Source organism: Cavia porcellus, unplaced genomic scaffold (assembly GCF_034190915.1).
Source record: "Cavia porcellus strain 051 isolate PalLab524CR breed Dunkin Hartley unplaced genomic scaffold, mCavPor4.1 scaffold_18, whole genome shotgun sequence".
In the NCBI taxonomy this organism is placed as follows: domain Eukaryota; kingdom Metazoa; phylum Chordata; class Mammalia; order Rodentia; family Caviidae; genus Cavia; species Cavia porcellus.
The window spans coordinates 68,727,065-68,748,863 of NW_026947501.1; the positions used below are offsets into that span (position 1 = coordinate 68,727,065).

General features: G+C 48.0%; 1 protein-coding gene across 7 annotated transcripts in view; it reads left to right on the forward strand.

Annotated features, from left to right (window-relative positions):
• Window positions 1-21,799, forward strand: part of Slc2a9 (solute carrier family 2 member 9) — a 138,445-nt gene that overhangs the window by 30,451 nt on the left and 86,195 nt on the right. For 6 of the 7 annotated variants that reach the window (XM_013146559.3, XM_013146558.3, XM_013146562.3 and 3 more), the window contains 2 exons: window positions 3,118-3,278; window positions 17,058-17,182. In XM_013146559.3, the coding sequence (XP_013002013.1) occupies window positions 3,118-3,278; window positions 17,058-17,182 (286 nt within the window). Of the gene's footprint in view, window positions 1-3,117; window positions 3,279-14,709; window positions 14,834-17,057; window positions 17,183-21,799 lie in introns of those variants that run through there. The other variant, XM_063230160.1, reaches the window with a different exon arrangement.

The following is a 21,799-nucleotide window of genomic DNA, read 5'->3' on the forward strand; positions in this document are numbered from 1 at the left end:
CTCCTTCTCACACCCCACCTCCCAGGGTTGGGCTGCTTCGCCCCACAAGGCTGTTTACAGCCCTCTATGTCATCACACAGCCGCTGGCTTCTGCACTTTGAAAATTCTTCTTCCTCCATCTGGTGTCATCCAGCCCAGTCCGCAGCACTGCCTGCTCCCCGTAACTGCAGCCTGGTTCCTGTAGCCTGGTTCAGCCTCCTGCCATCGTGTGCTTCTCACCCATCTCATCCTGGTTCACTTACTCCGCTGTTCTCTCCACTAGAGTCTGAGCTCCTTGAAGGCAGGGGAGCCAGAACTTGTACATAGATGGCAGGGTGGAAACCTGGGGCCACAGGGGTAAGGAAGCAATACATAGAGATAGAAAGATAGACGAGCATGTGCCTCCTGGGTATGGGTCCAGTGAAATGGGAAGTACAGGTTCAGGGAAGGGCTCCGCCCAACATGGGCCTGGGATTAGCTACCACAGTGAACCTGATTATTTATGACAGAATATTTTCTTCACCTCAATTCTGCCAGGTCCCCCCAAAGCATACAAGGAAAGCTTGGCAAAGGCTCTGTCTCCAAATTTTCCAGCCTTTATGACCTGGCCTGGGCCTTCCCTCCAAGCCCTGTGTCCTAGTACACTCACCAAGGTACGGGCTTTGTGTTTGGGTAAACCAGCTGCTATAACAAGTAAGTCCTGATTCCCAGGGACTGAACACAATGAGAGTTCTTTGCCTGGGCATGTTGCCCTCTAAAGTAGGTGACAAGGGGCTCTATTCCATGAAGCCATTCAAGGACCAAAGCACTGGAATAGCTTTGGCCAGGCATTTGATATCCCCTGCTGGTTTCTCAGGGAATGGTCATCCCAGAAGGAAAGAGAATGAGCATGGATAGGGCATTCAGACTCTTACTCCCTTCATGGGTGGAGGAGATACATCTCTTCCAATCACATCCCTTGGATAAGAAAGACTCACAGGGCTCCTTCCAGGTGTGAGGTCCTTCCAGAGCTGTGGTCCCGTAAGATTTCACGTGTCTATGGGATGTGTTTCTTACATGAAGATCTCTGCTACTGCACTGGCTTTCCCATTGCTGGGATGTGATACCCAACACCAGATCCTAAGGAAGCAGGGGTTGTTTGGTTCATGGTTTCAAAGGATTCAGTCCATCGCTTGCTGGTTCAAAGATAGGAATGCCATGATACAAGGGAGATATTGTGCTCTTTACATTGAGTTAGAATTAAACAGTGGCCAAGTTCTGGGGTCCACTCATACCAATGGTGTGAGTGTGGGAAAGCCTCATGTTTTCCCATTCCCCTCATGGGTCTCCCTCAGCTGCCCCATGGAGAACTCTGTCATGGGGTGGTGGAGGGAAGGAGATGAGCTTATAGCTGTCCATGTCATAGATTAGCACATGGCATGTGGTAAATAGGACAAGTAAAATCCTTGTGTTATTATATTTTTCTATGGGGTTTGCTGATACCCCCATAGACTCCATGTAAAACACAAATGTGTGTAAGCACCTGGTCAGTAAAATGCACCACAGCACATGATGGTGCAGATATTAGATTCTGGAAGATCAAACTCAGTGAATGTTCATGCAGTAAATTCATCGCCTGACTTCAGCAATCACAGGGGACTGTCAGTAGGTCCTGCTAATTTCACAGCTGCAAAGGGGACATTCATCACCAAAGGCAGCACTTGGAAAATAGCTTCAGGGAGCTTTTGAGAGACGCATTTCCGTAGGGAGAACAGACCATGCTGCAAATATTCCAGGTTTTTCAAAATTTCCTTGGAGAGTTCTGCTGTACTATTTCCAAAAATTAAAGAAATCTTGACAGACTCCCAAGCAACACTTGACAGTGAGTGATCTGGAAGCCCTCCCTTCTCTAACAAGGCCTTGGAGAGCAGCATGATACAGAGGAAAAGAGATTATTTCCTTCCACTTAGCATCTTTTGCTTTCCCTACATGAATTCCAGGAAACTGGCCAGTGCTGTAGGTGTGAGAGGCTGTCTAGACTGAGAATTATTATCTGGCCTTCCTGCAGGACATGTTTGCTTGAATTAATGCAGTACTGCTGTAGGGATCAAGGTCACAGCCACAAGTGCAAGACTGGGGCTGTCTGGTGGCAGGGGGTGCGCCTGTGAATTCCTGGGCACTCATCATGTACACTGGCTTCTCTGAGTAGCCTTAGCCCTGTATATCTTTGCTTTGGCCCATACTATACCCTGTGCCTTCCCATGGTCCCTCTGGCCCCTTGCTTTGGTGGTTATCACCATTCTTCCCGGTGGACTTTGATCTGGGGGTTGTTGCTGTTGTCTGATCTGCCCAGACCTTCCAAGGGCTCGGCTGGCATTTACTTTTAATCATCTGCACTCAGATGCTAACCTCAGCCCCTTCATTGTGAACCTTGGAGCTCAGATAGTGGAGCGGCTATGACTGGGCCTGGAAGCCAGCTGCGGCAGCACAAAGACCCTTCTGTCACATATGAGTCACATGGTCATTGGCAGGTGATGTCCCTCTCAGTCCCTTCGTTGATAAGCGTAGGTTGATCTCACCCTGTTTGATCACACCGGATCCAGAGTGCTTCAGAAAGTGGCAACAATGATGGGATAAGGATGTTCAAAGTAAGGGGGAGAATTTGGGGGGATTCATGGCAGTGTGTCTTCCACTATAATAATTTTTTAGATGTAATCATTTACTGTATGTTTTGATCACACTGTGTGTATAGGATTTTCAACCTCCACTGTGACAAGTGGTCTTGGTTTCTCACTAGAGCGCACAAGACAGGAAAGTCCTTCCAATAGGAAGGAGCTTCTGATGCCGGGCAGCCCCTGAGGGCACAAAGACTTTGTTCTAAGTGTTTGCTGTTAGCTTGATGTCTAGCCATGGACGGAGAGGTAGAACAACTCACTGTTTCTTTGAGTCTCAGTTTCCCTATCTGTAAAATAAGATTTAAGAAATGACCATTTCTAAAATTTGTTAGGTGAGTGCAATGGAATAAATCTCAGACAGAATTTGACAAAAAACTGAACATGAAGAAGGTGCTTTGTAACAGTTACTCTGCTTTGTACACTGGTTTGCTTCGAACATCATGATGGGTAGAAGGAAATAACACAGTTTGTTGTTTATTTCCAGTACATCAAGGCCTTTTACAATGAAACATGGGAAAGAAGGCACGGACATCCAATAGACCCGGATACTCTGACCCTGCTCTGGTCTGTGACTGTGTCCATATTTGCCATTGGTGGACTGGTGGGGACACTGATGGTGAAGATGATTGGAAAGATTCTTGGGAGGTCAGTTGGGGGCCATCTCTGGGGGTTCCCTTCTTATTAATCATCACATATCTGTATCATGGGCAGGGTCCCTGAAGTTAACAAAACTCCACTCAGACAATTCAGCTGTGGAGATTTCAGTGCTCAAAGGGGAACAAGAAGAAAAAGAGTCCCAGATCCCAGGGAGAACTGGGGCCATGGGAAATGGGCTGATGAGTGGGAGACGAAGTTGTGGGATAGAAGTGGAGGCTGGAATGTGTCAGAATAACAGAACCCAAGTGGTGAGGAGCAGGGAAGAAACACCTTTACCTCACTCTCTTCGTACCCTCTAGTCTCCTGCAGGTGTCACCCCATAGCCAAACCCACAAGGAAGCCCAAAGCAGGAGACTTGCATGCCATCAGGAAGGGCCAGCTCCCTGGCGCACAACAGAACAGGAAGGGATCTGGGTGTGGGGGCAGAGACCACTCAGTCCAGCCAGAGAGATCATTCCTCATAAGCAGACCTAGATCTGCTTTCTCAGAAACTCAGCTGCTTCCATCATCTTCTATAATGGTTACCTGATCATCTGTTTAACCACCCCTTGTTTGATAGACTATTTCATATCATTCAGGTTACAAATAAGCTTGCAGTGAATATTAAAAACTTCCTGTTGAAATTTGCTACTCCAGTTGGATCCACTTTACTTTGTAAGCCTCATTCTTAACTTATTTTTTGTCTTTTTCCTTTTTTTTTTTTTTTTTTTTTTTTTTTTATTGGTACCAGGGATCGAACTCATGACTGCCTGCTTGGAAGGCAGGCACTTATGCTGCTGAGCTAAATCCTCAGCCCCTCTTAACTTATTTTTTGACATGAAGCCTTCACTTAGGATGGGTTAGTTTAATAATAAATTCCCGCAAATGGTCTTTTCTCTCTATCCTCACTGCTGGCTTTGTGGGAACTACTGAGGTTTGTGTGGAGAGTAGTTTTGTGAACTTGAATCATGAACCATGAATTCATTAACCATTTAGGTGACCTTGGGTAAGTCATTGATTTATTTGGACTTCAGTTTCCTTGTCTACAAAGTAAGGAGGGTATTTCCTACCAACAGGGAATGTTACAAGTCCTAGACAAAATGAATGGAGAAAGAAAGTCATTAGTATTAGCTCAATAAATGGAAGATATTATTCTTTATAATTCTCACTGTCACCTTGACCTCCATATGTGGTAACTGCTCTGCAGACCCCATATTGCATCAACTTGAGTAGAGATTCATCAGTCTCTAGAAAATTGCTCCAGACTTAGGGGTCACAGCAACACTGCTAAAAAGCCTCCTCCTACTCATTCTTTCCCATGACTCCTCATGGCCCCAGCAAAGAACAAATTAGAAGAAGGAATTTTTAGGGATGGCTTTCCTAATGCTGGGATGAGGAGCTACCTTGAAAGCATCTGTGTGGGGTTCTGATCTGTGGTACTCAGGGAGAGGAGGATAGGGGAGGCACTGACACTTGGCCCCCCAGGACATGTCCAGAGCAGCAACTAATGGAAATGTAGGGCTGAGGAAGTACAATAGTTGCCTAATGAAGTGAAAGGAACCATGTTTTGAGGTCCACCAGTGTTCCAGGTGGGCATACCCATGCTTCTGCTTGATTTTCTTTACTGTGGAATTGGTACATGAGGAGGGGGGTCAGAGAGTTTAGGGTGCCTGTGCTAAATGCTACCTCATGTGTGGCTGAGCTCAGACTGAAATCCACACATGATATGGTCTCGGCACCATAATCTTGCCATGGTACCAAGCAACTTCTTATTATGGTCCTGCTGGCATGGTTCTGTAAAGTCCACAATGGTTGGGCAACAGGATGTGGCTGTCTGGCACCAGACTCATGCCATTGGCCAGGAGCACTGAGGTGCTCTTCCTAAGCCTCTGGTTGGCAGGTGCCAGACCTAGTTCATGGTCCTCCTGCCTATCCTGGTTAGAATCAGCCCTTCCCAGGCTCTGCAGATCGTACCATTTTCCTGTCTCATACATGGCCGTGGCACTTGTGCACCACAGATGCTCTTAGGAGGCATCTGAACCCACTAAGGGAAAAGAACAATGGTGGACTGCTGTGGCCCAGCAAGTCAGGGCTTCCCCACACCTGCTGTGTGATAGGAGACACTGCTGTCTAAGGGTTCATCCAGAATTGTTCCTGTGTGTAAAATGAGGCTGCTAAAAGCACCATTACCAGGTGAGCCAGCTGGTGCGCAGACCAGGGAGAACCACGAAGGAAACTATGTGAGCACACAGACCAGGGAGAACCCAGAAGAAAGCTATAGCGCCACCTGTAAGCCACACCTCACCCCTATGTGCCAGCCAGCATGTGTGCCCGGGAGAGAAGAAGACACACTCCATCCCCATCCCACCCTGAGAAACAAAAGGCTGGAACTGTATGGCTTGACTGAGTAAAGCTGGTAGTCTGAGCAGCTATTCAGAGGACAACAATGTGCAACATAGTAACGATTGAAGGTTTCCTGTGGCTTATCTCTGTTTCATTCACTTCACTGTTCTGTTTTACTCCCTTTACAATAAAAATTTTTTGTTTAAAGTAGCATTACCAGCTCCTACAGCATGGCACCCCCCCCCCAAAAAAAAAAAAACATTGAGAAAGCAAAAGCAAACACATGTTTGAAAACATCTTACATTTCTAAGCCATGGCAGATTTCTCCCACCAAGCCAGTGAGGGCCAAAGCTGTGGGGCCGCCAAGAGATCAGATCAAAGGCTGCTGGTTATTATGCCCCAAGCAGCTGTCAGTTCCTCTCTTCATTGTTACAGGAGGGAAAGCTGAGTTGGTTTGACGTTTACGCTTAAATTAAACTGCTGAGAGGAAAAGAGCACCTTCTGCTCCATACCAGTGCTTGACATATGATAAATCATTTACTTCTTCAAACTCTGTTTAGGTTGTTGTCTTTGAGAAATGCTGAATGTGAGACTCTGGAAGGCGGAACAGTTTGCCTTATTGCCCAAAGTGAGGTTGAACAGAAATCCGGACCCAGGTCTATTTGATCTCAGGCCACTAGCCTTCCTCTGATGAGGAACCATGTGAAACTCCTTCTCCATTTCTCCTAGTCCTTGGCCAGGGGTAGGGGTTGTCAGGGAGGCAGAGGAAGCTGGCCTCAAGGTGAAAGGCTGGGGAAGCTACAACAACAGCCTGTGTGGTCTATGAGAAGATGCTCAGACATGTGGCTAGGACTGAAATTAGCAGTGGCTTCTCAGTGTTCATGTGGGGCCAGTCACTGGCAGCTGCAGCCGTGGGGAGATTCCCAGCATGGTAGACTCCTCTGCCTCTTGGGAGGAAACTAGGTAGAGGAAGCACAGGGATCCAGGCACAGTGTCTGCCACATCATCTTCCCTGGGTCTCCGGGCTGCAAATTCCTCCTCTGAGAGACCCTGCTGGGGGAGTTCGAGCCACCCAGAATTCTGGTGATATCTCGTGCCTGTCTCTGGGCTCATCTGTCCTCTGCTTGCATGGCTGTAGTAACCGCATCTCCTTCCTGAATGAGACAGAACCGGGACTATGATTAGCCAGGGACACAGGCTCAGCTTCACATCTGGGCTCTGATGCTCACAGCTTGAGCAGCTGCATATGGGTTACTCAAGCTTTCTGAGTTCCAGTTGGTTCACAGTGATATGAAGGTACAGAAACAAGCATGTGGAGGGTGGTCAGAGTTGAGTGAGACATGGAGATGAAGAGCTCATCCCAATGGATAGAGAGTCAGGGCCCAACTTTTTGCTAAGGACACTAGCACCCTCATCATTTGCGCTTTCTGAGCTGGGTCATTTGATCATTCCACAGAGAGGACTGGGCCTCTGTTCTTTACTCTAAAACTCTCCCCCTTCCATATCACTGGATGTACTTCTTCCCTGTGGAGCAAGCAGAGAATATACGTAAGAAACCATAAGAAAACTCACACAACCTTTGAAATCAGATCCTGGGTCAGAATTCTGGATGAATCACATAGCCACTTAAATCTATGCACCACGAACTGTGAGCAATGACAGGACAGGGCACAGTTTTGGCACTTGTCCTTCATGAGCAAGAGCTTCAGGGCTTGGGCAGGGAGCGACTCATTCTGAAAGTCGTCTTCGTGCTGTGAGTGGGAGCAGAGATGCAAGAAGAGACTGCTGGCATGATCTCTAAACCTGCAAAGTACAGATAAGCAAACCCACCTGAGTGAGAAGCTGTGACAGTGGAATGAGATCAAATTTATGGAGTGGCTCATGTCACTCAGGAGACTTTCTGGATGCCTGTGGCAGGAATCCAAAGCAAGCTGGCTTAAGCCCAAAAGGGAATTAATTGGCTAACATAATCAAAATGCAATTTGGCTCAGAAGATGCAAAAGAACCCCAATCAGCTCCGCCTCTTTCCCCCATCTGCTGGCTCTGCCTTCCTCTGAGCGGGCCTCCTGTGCAGGCAGTCTCTCCTGTGGAGAGTCAGGGCGGCCCAGCACTGAGAACATCTCCTTTCAGGGTGAGTTTCATTGACCTGCGTGAACTTTCATGCCTTCCAGGGTCTCAACCAGGGCACAATGCTTCTCCATCAGGGAACATTTGGCAATGTCTGGAGACATTTCTGGTTTTCATGAATGAGAACAACAGATATCTAAGAGCAGTCAGGAAGGCTGTGAAATATCCCACAATGTCCCTCATGGCATCCAGAAGCAGAACGTGCAGGCAGGTTCCGGAAAGGAAGATAAACACTTCCAAGTCATGCTCCAGTGACCGCCTCTTCCCACCAGAGCCCACCTTTGTACAACTGGTCAGTTACAGGCCCCCATAATCCAATCACCTTCTGAAAGTCCTGTCTATAGGCACTTTCTTGATCTAAGCCAGGACAATATCAAAAACTTAATCCTCAGTGAGACTGCTGGAGGTTGGCTCTTTCAGGATGTAAAGTTTCAGGATATAAAGAGAATCACCAGGGATATGCACACACAGAGGAAGACCGTGTGAGGATACAGCAAGAAGCAGCTGCCACCTGGACTTTGGACTGCTATCTTCCAGAACCATGAGATGACCAGAGTCTGTGTTCAGCCATTACGACAGTTTGAGCAGACTGAGACAAGATTGCCACATGCATTGGGCTCTGCAGAGCTAAAGGGATTCGCTACTGCAATAATTAAAGACACACTCTAAAGAAAGCTTGAGACAGAAACAGATGAGGAGCAAAACAGCACTTTTGAGAACCTGCTGTTTGCCTGGAGCACAGGCCAGGCAGCTCTCCTCCAACCAGATCCTTCCACCATGCCGTTCTGCCTTGCAGCCCGCCAACTAGGGACTGTAACTGTGAGCCAAACCAACCTCTCTTCCTGTAAATTAGGGAACTTAAATTCCTTAAACTATGAGCAGTGAGGACATGAGCTTTTGAGGACACCATTAAGACCATATTAGAACATATGTACTGTGGTCCTGGTACTTTATTCTTTCAAGTGGAACAATCTCAGAAGGTCAACTCTCCAAAAGCAGAGCCTGAGGCAGGGGTTGGGGTATATGGGCTCTGTTGCGGGAAAGTTATTCAGGTTGTGAGAGGGGCAGGCAGGGGAAGGAACCAGCGAGGCTCTGCTCTCAGGGCCAGTTTAGCCTTTCCCAATCCAAGGGAGGTTCTGCAGTAAAAGCCACATCACAAGTTACCCCGATTGAAATATCCCATCACCATTGGCTACAGGCTGCCCTGGTATCAGGGACTGAACTTCTGGATCAGTGTCAATCTGAGGAGGGTCGCCAGGGGTTCCCGGCAGCTGACACTCATGGAGCTGGGGACAGGCCAGAGATCTGAGCCCCGGCATTTACCCAGACATTTCCCCAGGTGGGGCCCTGCCAGGCATGGATAATGAACTAAAAACTGCAGAATTCAAGCTGGGGAAGCAGGAATGGATGGACACGAGCTGGGTAACAGGTGTGGAAATGGTACAATCTTGGTGTGAAGCTTAGAGGAACTAAAGAACTGCTAGGAGGTAGGTGGAGGCAGCCAGTGTCTGCAGAGGATTCCTACAACACCAGGGCTCAGTGAAAGGTTTTTTCCAAGTTCAGACTAAATAGTATCCCCTGTTCTCTCACCAATTAATCCTAGTCCTGGGTATCAACTTAGGCATGACACCATGGAAGTGGCTCCTGAGCTTTCTCTGACCTTCTTTTGTCCGGGATAAATGTCCCCAAGCTCTCTGACTTTTCTCCAATATCACCCTCATTGTATCACTCTCCCTGTCGGACTGATTGCACAGGGAAGATTCTGTATTAATAAAGAAGCTCCAAATAATGAAGGAGGCATCCTGGGGGCACTGGAGTTCTGCTTTCTGACCTGCTCTCCTTGTTTCCACTGCTGTATTCATCCTTGGGAAAAATGGGAACACAATGATTAAAGTCCCAGCCTTCGCATCCAGGGGCATCAGCTTTGCAACTTATTTGCAAACAAGGTTTCTGTCTTCCTGGGCTGCTGCCAGGCTGGGGGTTATTTTGGGAAGGAATATATTAACATAGATTAAACTTGCCTGGAGGTTGTGCAGTCCTAGCTGCAAATGCCTCAAGTCAGACTTTTATGTGACCTTAACATTTCCTGAGTGGCACAAAACGAGCCATCATGTCCAATGCAAGAGGCCAGGTCAAAGCTTTGGGAGGCAGCTTTGACTCTTTCCATCCGTGCAATCCATTAGCAAGGTTTGGTTTTTCTAGCTGTAAGCATTCTAGCTTTAAGATAATCCAGGATCTGACCCCTTCTCATTGCCTCTGCTACTGCTCACTTGGTCCAGATCATCAGCTGTATCAGTTAAGGCTCATTAGAGGAACAGATTGTTCCTCTAAACATTAAATGCGTATAAATATTATAAAAAGGATTTACAAGGCAGGCTTACAATAACTGTCTGTGGAATCAAAGGTGGAAGAATGCAAAATGCCAACTTCTCTCTAGAGACCTAGAGGAGCCAGGCTTAGGCCAAAGGCCTGGAGCTCACTGCAGAGTGCCGTGCAAGTCCATATTGGAAAACTTCTGTGTCTGTGCTGGAAGCATGAAGAGTCTCCGCTGGAAGCTTGGGTGAACAAGTGATGAATGTCTAACGGTGATGGCAAAACCCAGAGCTCCTCTGAAGAAGCAAAGGAGACTTCATGCTTCTTTCCCTTTTTATTCCATCCTGGCTACAAGCCCATTGGTCAGTGCAGCCATATCCAGGACGGGTCTTCCCTCCTCAGTTCACAGCGTATATGTCAATCATCCATAGACTCTACACATTTCCCAGTCCACTCAGGCTCAAAGATCACAATTACCAACCACATCAGCATTCCCTCTACCTCTCGCAATGGTTCTGAGTGAGCCTCTGCATTGCCTCACCCACTCCTCCTGTCTTTGAGCCACACAGAAGACTGGGCGGGCACCCTGTTATGTCAGGCCATGCCATTCCTCTTCTTAGAAACTTCTAGGGACTGCCTAGCTCCCCAGGTGGAAATGACAGTCCTCCTGGGGGCATAGAGGAGCCTTACAAGCTCCTCTGCCAGTCCCCTCCCCTGTCACTTGCTGTGTGACCCTCCACTGCCTTCAGGAATACTGGCCACGCTGATGTTCCTGGGATAGACCGACCCTGGCTATTCAAACCTTTCTGCTGCAGTGCAGCTCCCACATGGCCACATGATTCTTTTACTCTCTGTCCTCACTTCTGTGTTCAGATGTCACTGTCACAGGGACACCATATGCAAAATTCTCTCTCTCTCTCTCTGTCTCTCTGTCTCTCTCTGTCTCTCTCTCTCTCTCTCTCTCTCTCTCTCTCTCTCTCTCTCTCTCTCTCTCTCTCTCTCTCTCTCTGGTGTAGTTGTCTTTACAGTGTCTATCACCACCTGAAATGCTACTTTTAAAAACTTGCTTATTGGGAAGAGCAATGAATGTCAATTAAATGAATGATTGTTGGAGGAATAAATTGAGTAACTTGGCTGCCCTTGCAGGTGGCTTAGAACTGTGTTTACAGAATGCCAGATCTTCCGTTTCATAGAGCCATCACCATGATGAACCTGATTCCTGATCTGTTTCCCTGTGTGTGAAATAAGGCAACTTGTACAGTGGGTATAAAGTGCTTAGAACCAACTGCACTCTGAATTTTTCAGGTCTCACCATCATTTTCACTTCTTTTTTCATTTTTTTGAGGATCCAAACAACTCATAGATGCTACCCTAAGAATGTCACATACACCATCTAATTGTTTTTTGGTTTTTTTGTTTTGTTTTTTGGTACCGGGGATTGAACTCATGATCTTGTGCTTGTCAGGCAGGTATTTGTGCCACTGAGCTAAATCCCGGGCCTATACCCCATCTAATTGTAAGAAGCCTTCCAAGATGAGTGTTGGTACACATTTCATAAGTAAGGGAATCAAGACACTGGGTGGGGCTGTCCAAGCAGTGATGGAGGAGGCAGAGTCCTATATGTTCCAAATGAACTGAGGCTCGGGACAGACCCAAGCAGAGAGGAAGCCTGGGTCCCCATGCCCTGCCTCCTGGGGTTTAATGTGCCTGGGGCTCCTACATGGGCCGGAAACCCATTGAGTTGCTTAAGCTTCTATAACAATAATAAATTTCCACCCTGTGAAGCTTACATTTCATTGGAAGTAAAACACAAAGGTCCAAAGGACAGTTTCTTCTGGTGCTGAGGATGTGCAGAGTGAGCCGGTGGAGGGGCTGAGGAGAAGGGCTCTGCGGCTGGGAGCAGCCTTTTTACAGACAGTGTCAGGAGGGACATGTTAGATGAGATCAGTCAGTCCCACAGCACCCAGAGGGGACGGCAGCAGCGGGAGGAGACAGCAAGGACAGGGGCCGGGAATGGGGAGCCAGCCCTGCTGGCCGAGACCACAACAGGCTCATAAGATCAGAGCCATGGGCCTGGGAGTAAGAGTGACAGACAATGACATGGGGTGACAAAGGCCATCTCATGCAGTGCTGGTTAGAGAAGCACTAGGTTTAAAGGGGGAGTGGACATCGGGTGTGTCTGAAAGGACACGCAGCTGTTCTGTGCACAGTAGGTGACAGCATTCAGGATGGAGGCTGCTGCGGTGGGGGACAGTGACGTGAGCTGAAGGTGGCCTGTTCACGGCCACACTGCGAGGCTGGAAATGGAGAGAGCTTTGAAGCAGCTCATGCTCTGGAAGCAGTGTAGACACAACTCAGTGACGGACTGGATACGGAGGAGAAAATAAAAGACTTTAATGTTACTCTTCAATTTTTGGCCTGTGCTGCTAGGAAAACAGATGCTCTATCAAATGGGGGGGTGAGGAAAGAGGAGGTGAAATGCACACAGTAGGATGCGGTGAGCAGGCAGGTTTCAAGAGTTTGGTTTGCATGCACAGCTTGATATGTCTGCCAGTTCTCCCTGAAGAAAGGTCCAGCAGGCAGTTAAATGTGCAGCTGTGGTGGGGAGAGGTGGCCAGGGAGCATTCAGAATTAGCACAGAGGAAGGCAATCCTTATGCGACTGGGTGATGGCACTCGGGAAAGGAGAAGAGGAGAGGGGGAATGAGCTGGAGCTCTGGGACACTCCAAGGTCAGTGGCTTGGGAGAGAAACACAGACCAACGCAAATGCCAGGTGCCCAGGAGGACCGTGCTTCCACAAGGAGGAGGTGGTCGGCCCCGTCCAGAGCTGCCAAGAAGCTGCACAAGCAGAGCACAGAAAGTCAAGTGCATTTGCCTAAGTAGACATGGATGACCTTCACAAGATGTGTCTGGAGTCCTAGGGGCAAAAGCACACAGCTCACCTCACAGGAGGCTGGACCCAGAGAGAAAGAAGCAAGAGACAGCAGTTGCAGAGAATGGGTACAGAGAGGCAGGGTGTGGATGAGACCAGCAGGGTAGACAAGAAGTGAGTTCCCTCCTATGCAGGGGCTGGTGGGTACAGCCCTGGCAATCTGAGGTGCACAGGGGCAGGGCAGACAGCGCCACCCAGAGGTGGCAGCCTGGAGAGTTTTAGCTGACAGCGGCTTTTGTTCTGGCTTCCGTGAATTAGAAGTATCTTTGTTGAAAAATAGGGTGTAGGCATTAAAGTTCAAATTAGATCTTTACTGTGAAAGCCACAGGGCTCCTGGAATTGTACCAGAGCCTGCACTGTGGGGTGGGATTCTTGAGTGGCTAATCCGAGAAGCTCTCTACAGTCATGTATAGGGTGAGGACGGTTTGGTCAACGTTGTCACATTGTGTGTACTTCCAGGTGGCCCTGTGACTTCAAAGTCACTTTACGGTGGGCACACTCCATAGTGTTCTCATAGTGGAACTGCCTAGCCACCCATGCCAGGGCATATCACTGCCACTGAGCAACAAGGACTGTGTCTGTTAGCACCGTTGGTGACACTCAGAACAGCCAGGCTTGAAAGCCGCTCAGAGAGGCCAATTACTCTTCTGATTACCATTCGTGCTATCCAGTGTCCAACGGCCGTCGGAACTAGCAGGGCCCCAGAGCAGGGGAGGGGAGGAGGAGCGGGCTTTCATTTCTAATTCAGCCCCTTGCTTCTCACTGTCTGTTCAGTAAAGAGCTACTTTTAAGTTCCTCTTCTGACTAGCGCGCCTGCAAGATGTGATCACATTCATCATGGCGAGCTAGTGCAGGGACCCGGCACATCTTCGTGCTTTTTCTATCCCCTTCCCTTCCCTCCATCTCTTGGTCCTCTTCATATTTGCAAAAGCTCTCTCCCTGTCTCCTATTATCTGTCCTTCAGTTTGCTCTTTATTTATACTTTGGGCTTCTCATATAAGAGAAACCATGTACTATTAAGCTCCTGGGTCTGAATTATTTCCCTTAACGTAATGATCACAAAGTACAACCATTTTTCTATAAGTGACTCAGATTTTTCCTTCTTTATGGTCCAGTAGTACTCTGTTGCATAACTGAAGAGATTGGAGAGGCTGAGGGTGAATCAGGAGGATTTTTGATGTGTACTCCTGGCTCAGTAGACTCCTGGCCAAAAGACTGAGCTCTGAACAAAGGAGACTCTCCCTTTTTTATACATTTTGTTGAGAGAGTTGGGGTGCAAGTGGGGTTAAAGAAGCTGAGACAAAAGCAGTTATTTACGGAGACAGTTTACAATTCAGCCGTGAAGAAGACAGATTTCAAGAATTCTGGGATGTCACAGGACTCTGTGTACAGAATACACTTGTCAATCTTATCTGCATCTCCTGAAAGAAAGCAGGTCGCAGGATGTCACTGGGCTTGTTCCACAGAAACAGTGATCGTCTGCCTTATCAGTATCTAAGCAGAGGTCAGCCTTGAAGGTAAGCAGATGCCTGAGAAGCCAGGACATCACAGGACTCGACTTACAGGAATGTAGCTGTTAGCCTTATCCGTAGCTGTGGCCCTGGGTTATAGAGAACGGAGTCCAAGGGGGAACTGCTCAAGGCTGAGATAGAAAAACTGATTTTTTCTAAATTCTGCTCTAACCCCATTGTGTGTAAATACTGCATTTTCTTCATCTCTTGGCAGACAAAGGGGCTGCTTCCAAGACTCAGATGTTCGAATTGTGCTGCAGTAAACATGGATAAGCACACATCACTGTGATATGAGGTCTTTAACTCTTTGGAGAGATACTTTAAAGGAAAATGGCTGAGTTGAGTGGAATTTCTAGCTTTGCTTTTTCCTGGCTTTCATGTACCAACTCATTTGATGAGTGTGTCCCTAAGAAACTGTCAAGCACCATATGATGAGGCCAGGAGTGACTCCCTCACTCCCTGGCATGTTTGGTCCCTGGCACTCCGTGGGCGTCTTCCAAGTGGGGACCCGAGCAAGGCCTGTGAAGATGCCCTGTTGGCTCAGGCTGCTGGCTGCAGGTCTCCTGTTCCTCCCTGCTCCCAGCCATTGCCAGCTGCCTCCTCAGGCTGCGTGGGCTCCAGTGAGGACCATGGGGAAGCCCGAGAGAGCTACCACTGGATTTCAAGGTTTAGCCAGAGACAGAAATGAGCACCCCCTGACTCTTCTCCCAAAAGCCAGAGTCTGTAACCTTGCCCACCTGAATCAGGGAGGTCAGTCTTGAGTGGAATTTTTAAGTATCTGCTGAACTGTGTGCTTTGTTTCCATCATGAAGGCCTACCTTCCAGGGCTGCAATGTCTACATCTACCTTCCAGGGCTGAGGTGAGGAAGGGATGAGCTCCTCTTCCCCATGCTTACAGGGGGTCTCTCACCTAGCGAAGTTCAGCAATGAGCTGGCAGTCATTTTCCAAGTAAGGAGAAGAAAGCAGAACAAAGGACCACAAAGTCTCTTGGCACCTGAACCACAGAGCTGCTGCAGGAATTCAGGGCTATGATGAGTCGTGTGTCTGAACAGTGCGGAAGGGGGACCTGTTCGTGAAACAGTGCTACTTCTGGCATGCAGCAGTTAATAACTATTGCCATGAGCATTTGCCCAGCCTTGCTTGAGCAAGTTGGTCTGGCCTTTTACTTAGGACTATAATCGATCAAATCCAACATGCCACGGGTACAAGAAGTATTTTTTTTTTAATTTTGCTTTGAAGGTAGTAAAAATACAACAGAACAACACAGAACAAAGCCAACTGAGACAATGCAGCGAAATTGGTACAGAACTTCACAGCAGGATACTGGGATGGTGGTAATAGGTACTATGGTATATCTCATTATCTTCACAACAGTTGTCCAGTCAGTTAGGTATAGTGAAATCAAACCAAAAACAGAACATTATAAAACCAATTGAAAGAGAATATTGAATAGAGCAAAACAACCATAACAAAACAAAACAGTAAAAACAATCTTTGCCTTCACACAAAGATACAAGAAAATCCCCCATATTTGTTATACTGCATATGGTCCTCCTCCCAAGAGATGCTCAGACCTCTGTCTCCAGGGGTAGGTGAGGGTGGTTGATTCTCAGCCTGAGCACTAGTAGCTCATGGGAGCCATTGACTGGTCCTTCTCCTGGCTCACACCAGGGGTGCTTACCAAGAAGGCGGGCAAATTGCTTCCTTGTGCAGCAGCCTAAATTCCACCATGGCCAGATCTTGGGAGCGGCTGATTCTCCATATTGTTATTTTGTGTACCACTAAGAGAAAGAAGGAGAGAGAGAATGGGAGAAGAAGGAGCCAATGAAAGCTGTAGGTGACCATGCTGGCTATCAAGTTAACTCCACACTTGGCCCGCTGTGTCCCACTTTTAGATGCTGCGGCTGGGAGCTGTACCTACCCCTTCACATTTGTCCTTTACCAGTGGGGCATTAGGAGAAGTAGAAAGGACCTGGTCAGTTTTGGGGCCTGAATTTCCTGCCTTTCTCAGCAATGACTGTGGCAGTTGACTCAAGCTTGCAGCTTCTGGCCTGTCCCCAGAACTAGCCTCCCGGCATTCCTCAGAGGGGATACCCAATGCTCTGAGCCAGCTTTCAGGGCCCCCCTCCCAAGTCTCCAAGTTATCAGCACCACTTCCAGGAGTCTCCCATTTGAGCAGCACCGTCCTTTGATACTTGCTTGACAAACTCCCTGTGTTAAATTCTCTCCATGAAAATAAGATTCCCTTTTCCTGCCTGGATCCTCACTCATGCATCATAAGATGTCCTTGCTTTTCAGAGAGCTTAAACAAAAGTCTTAGAATGGATGAAATAAAATGCTACAACAGGGAATTCATGGATGCTAGGGATGAAGGTCACTTTGAAGTGACCTCACTGACCCATGTGAGCCTTGCTCCTGGTCACACAGCCTAATTCCTAGACCAGCGCTCTTCCCCTGGTGCCTGCACCTTGCACTGCTAAATTCTCTGAAGTCCTAGGACAGATGGGTGAGTGATGCGCCTCACAGCAGGCTGTCCTCATGAGCACCTCCTTTCTTTCCAGGAAGCACATGCTGCTGGTCAACAATGGCTTCGCGATTTCCGCTGCATTGCTGATGGCCTGTTCTCTCCAGGCAGGTGCCTTTGAAATGCTCATCGTGGGACGCTTCATCATGGGCGTGGACGGAGGTGAGACTTTGCTGTGGAGGGAGAGGGGACAACAACACTGTTCTGGGATTGTCTAGATGCCTTTCGGGTGTCACACACTGGGGCCGCTAAGTGGCATTGAGTTTGTAGGGACCAAGGACACTGGCATCCTGTGTGAAGTGTTGGTGGTGATGGGGTCCATGGGATAAACCACTTCACCCATAGGACTCCAATACCCTGCTCTCTTTCCTCAAAAATAAGAGCAAGCCAGGAAATAACCAGCCTTGAAAACTAGAGATCAAAAATACCAGCCCCAATCAGTTCATACTGGCCTTATCATACATCACTATTCTCCTGCTGCTTTGTAGGGCTGCGTCTTATTTGGGGGGAAAGAGGGTAATGGAGTCTACCCTAGGCTGGGTAGATCCATGTCAACTGCAAATGCTTGGAAGATCTTAATGCGTCACACCTTCCCTTGTCACCCTCACCGTTAAGTCCACATGCTAGTGCCATCTGTGGTTTCTGGGGAGCTTTTATGAGGATTATGTTTCCACCTGGGCCTTTGACTCATTCTTTCTTACATTTATTCACCGAGCATTCCTGGTGTTCTGTGTGCTGGGGACAGGATGGTAAAGAAGGCCCTGATGTGGGTCTTAGGTTCTAGGAGGGTGACACGTTACACAGTTATACACCTAAGTCCTGGGAAGAAAAGGTAGCAGGGTCGCAGGGGCTACTTTAGAAAGGCCGGTCAGGGAAGACTACTCAGAGGAAGAGTCACAAGCAGAGACCAGCATGAGAGCTGAGGGCGTGGGTCTGAGCAATCAGGCTTCCGGCGAGAGGATGGTGGCACCGGGGGAGGGCTACGTGGCCAATCTGAGGGACGGTGAGGGGCAGTGTGGTTTGGGCATCGTGAGTGAGGGTGGGGGAGTGGCAACTGTTGAGACTGTAAAGGAGCTGGGGTGAGATCACAGAGGGCCTTAGCCATAGACGGGTTCACAAGGGGAACCTGGGGGGGCACCAGAGAGGGGGACATGAACTGCTGTGTTTCAATAGGATTCCTCCCCCTCCCCCTCTCCCCCCTCCTCCTTGTCCTCTTCCTCCTTCTGCACAGCGAACATAATGAGGTCCAGGAGTGGAATCAGGCTGGCCAGGTGTCCAGGAAGCAAAGGTATAGAGCAGACACCACAGTGCTAAGGAAGGTGGTAAAGATTCCAGCTGCAGGAGTGAGATTTGGAGACTTGAATACACTATTTAAACAAATGGAAGAACTGCTTTCTTTCTAAACATGAAGATCTGCAAAGCGTTACTTTTAGATATTTGTGGGAGGATGGCAAGCCTTGAGATGGGGAATACCCGTGCTTCCATTCAGTTCTGCCACTTACCAATTTCTGACTTTTAGAAAGTCACTTAGAGGATCTCAGCCTCAGTCTCCCCACTTATAAAATGGAAATGAGAACAGTCATACGAAGAGTCATAATCAGGCTGAACTGAAACTGTGTATCACATACACAGGCACACACACACACACACGCACACACAGGCATACACACGGCCTAGCCTGGTGTGCACTTGTGAGAAGTGATTCCTTTCTTTACTGACTGCAATGCTGGGGATACTTGGCCTTCTAAGTGAGGGGCTTAGAAACACACATCTCAGACCAGGAGAGTAAGGGGAAGGTGCGTTGCAAGTAGAACCAGGAGAAAAGACTGTTCTCTCACTGTCCCGCTATGAGGAACAATTCAGGACTTAGTAATCGTCCACACTTGGGAAGAAATTACCCCTTCATCTTGGCATTCTTGTATAAGGGAAACCACTACAGAAAGTTTATCAGTAAGAACAGCTGGCCATTTCTTTGGAAAACTGTGGTCTCCTCTGTTTTGATTTAGATCTAGGATGTCCCCTCCGCCCCCACCCAAAGTCTCATGTGTTCAGAGCAGGGGTCTTTGGCAGACAGCTGGACCATGGATGCTGTTCACAGTGAAATGTGCTGTTGAACTGTAGGCCCTGGCTGGAGGTGATTTGCTGCAGTGACCTGTAATGGCATGTTCTTGTCCCCAGCTCCTCTCTTCTCTCTCTCTACTTCCTAGTTGCCATGGGAAAAGCAGATCTTCTCTGCCAGACCCTCCTCACACCCCCTCTGCCTCAGAGCCAGCTGACTATGGACTGAACCCTTGAAATCATGAGCCAAAACAAACATTTCTTCCTTTAAGTCTCAGTTTGCGTGTCAGATATACAGTGACAAGTCTCTTCTAACCAGGCCCCTCCTCTGAACCTTAGATTACTGAGGGACATTTAAATGTAAACTGTAACACACAGGACACCTTCCTATAATGGACCTTTTCTAGAATGCTTAAATAAGAAAAAAACATTAATTTTTTTAAACATGGAAACAAATGTTAATACAGTATACCACTGGAGGCAGATTCATGTAGATTCCAAAGTCAAAATAGGCACACAGAGGAGTGTTGTGCAGGTAGGTTGTGTGGGACATGTCTGTGCTATGAACTTCCTGGGCCAACCCATACTCCCAGGCTGCAAGCCTATGTCAGTGGCATGAAGTGGGAAATTCCAGAAACAATACCTAAGTTCTAAATAACTTGTATTAAAATATATTGGTATAATTTTCTATTTTATCATTAGTGTTTCTTAATCTCTCATTGTGCCACATTTATTACAGGTTTAGGTAGAGAAAGAAACATAGTCTAGTTTGGTTGTAACCATGGTGCCAAGCATCCACAGGGCCCTGAAGGGAAGCCCATGGCTAAGCGGGAAGGATGATACTTCTGGACAGCACAGAGTCCAAGGAGATGAAGATGATGAGGATGGGAAGGGCTGACTTCTGTACTATGGTCAGGAAAGGCATCGGTGGGGAGGTGTCAGTGTCCTGTGGCTGCTGGGACAAAGCATCAAAAACTAAATGAATTAGAACACACAATTTTGGAGTCCAGAAGTGCAAGAACAAGTTATCAGAAGAGTTGGATCCTTCTTGAGGCTCTGATGAAGACACTGTTCCAGGCCTCTCCCCAACTCCCGGTGTTGAGCAATATTGAAGGTACTGTCTTGTTAATGCCCCACAGTAATCTCTCCATCTTAGCAATCCTTCCTCTTCCTGTCCCTTCATCTTCACGGTCCTCCCCATGTCTCCATCTTCACAGTCTATCCTGCTATGTCTCCATCTTAAAAATCTTAGCTCTTCCTGTCTCCTCATCTTCACTCATCTTCCCCCTTCCTGTGTCTCCATCTCCACCTCTCCTTCCCGTTCCTGTGTCTCCATCTCCACCTCCCCTTACCCTTTCTGTGTGTCTCCATCTCCGCCCGTCCTCCCTCTTCCTGTGTCTCTTCATCTTCACCAGTCCTTCCTCTTCCTGCATCTCTCCATCCCTGCAGTTCTTTCTTTTCTTGATTCTCTCTGTGTTCTTGTGACATTTCTGCTAGAAATGTTTGGGGGCCAATGTTCATTCATTATGATCTCATCCTAACTTGATCAACTCAGCAAAGATCCAATTTTCAAGTAAGATCATATGTCCAGGAGATAATATTTTTTCAACGTATGTTTTGGTGGGCACCAGTTAACCCACTATGAGAGGAGACCCTGAACTGACCAGGAATGGCAGGAAGGAGTGATCTTCAAGCTCTGAGAACAGAGGGATGAATGCAAAAGAAGAGCCAAGCTGGTACCATAAAACAGAAGACACTCAGCATGCACTCAGTGAACAGCAAAGCCCAGTCACCTGGGGAGGATGATGTCAGCAGCCAGCAGAGACTGCTCATGCGCAGATGCGTGGCACCATACACTGGGCCCAGAATGGCCAGTAGTCCTGTTGTGTCCAGGACTCAGAAGTTCTATGAACGGATGAGTTAGTAGTCAAGCTGCTGACTTCTTAGAAGTCTACATCTTCCTTTCCTACTGGTTTAGCCCCTCTACTCTTTTCTTCCCATGTACTTTGCAGTTGGCAAGGAATAGCAGTCACCCTGCATTGACAGCTTAATGTATGTGGTGCTCAGCTCAGCATCCTGTAAGTTTTCAGTGCCCAACCCCACACTGCACCGTGCCCACCTCACCAGTGAGCTACAGACATGAGCGGCACAACGTGCATGATGACCCTCGCTTCTTCCACCCTGCCTGTTCTGTCATTCCTCGCTGCTTGAGGGGAGCTGATGCCACCATCTCCAGTGGGAGGCGGAGCATCAGGGTAAACAAGCTGACAGATGTGTAGATGTCGATCGGGTGACCACATGTGAGCCAGGGGTCCAACGTGTCTTTTCATCCCTCCCACGGTCTGGGCTCTGACCTAGCCAGGACCCTCGCAGGGTGAGAGTGGCTTGCAAATACTCCTCCTGGGATCAAGTGACACAGGGCTTCTTGACACTGACAAGTTCTCATATTATTGTGCAAACAAGTGTGTGCAGTTGTAAAACAGCTTTATAACTATTACTTCATGGGAGCCATGTCTAGTAAACCCCAAACATGTAGATGTATCACAGCGTTAAGGAGATCACATGTGACTGAGCCATGCTGTAAAATGGATCTGTTTTGTGTCAGCCATAATTGAGTCCTGCCTTAGAAAATGCCAGCTAGGAGGGAAGCTCATGTTCCAGGGAGCTACTAGGACTGAATTGGGCAAAATAACCTCTTGGGGATTTAGGAGTCACTCAACC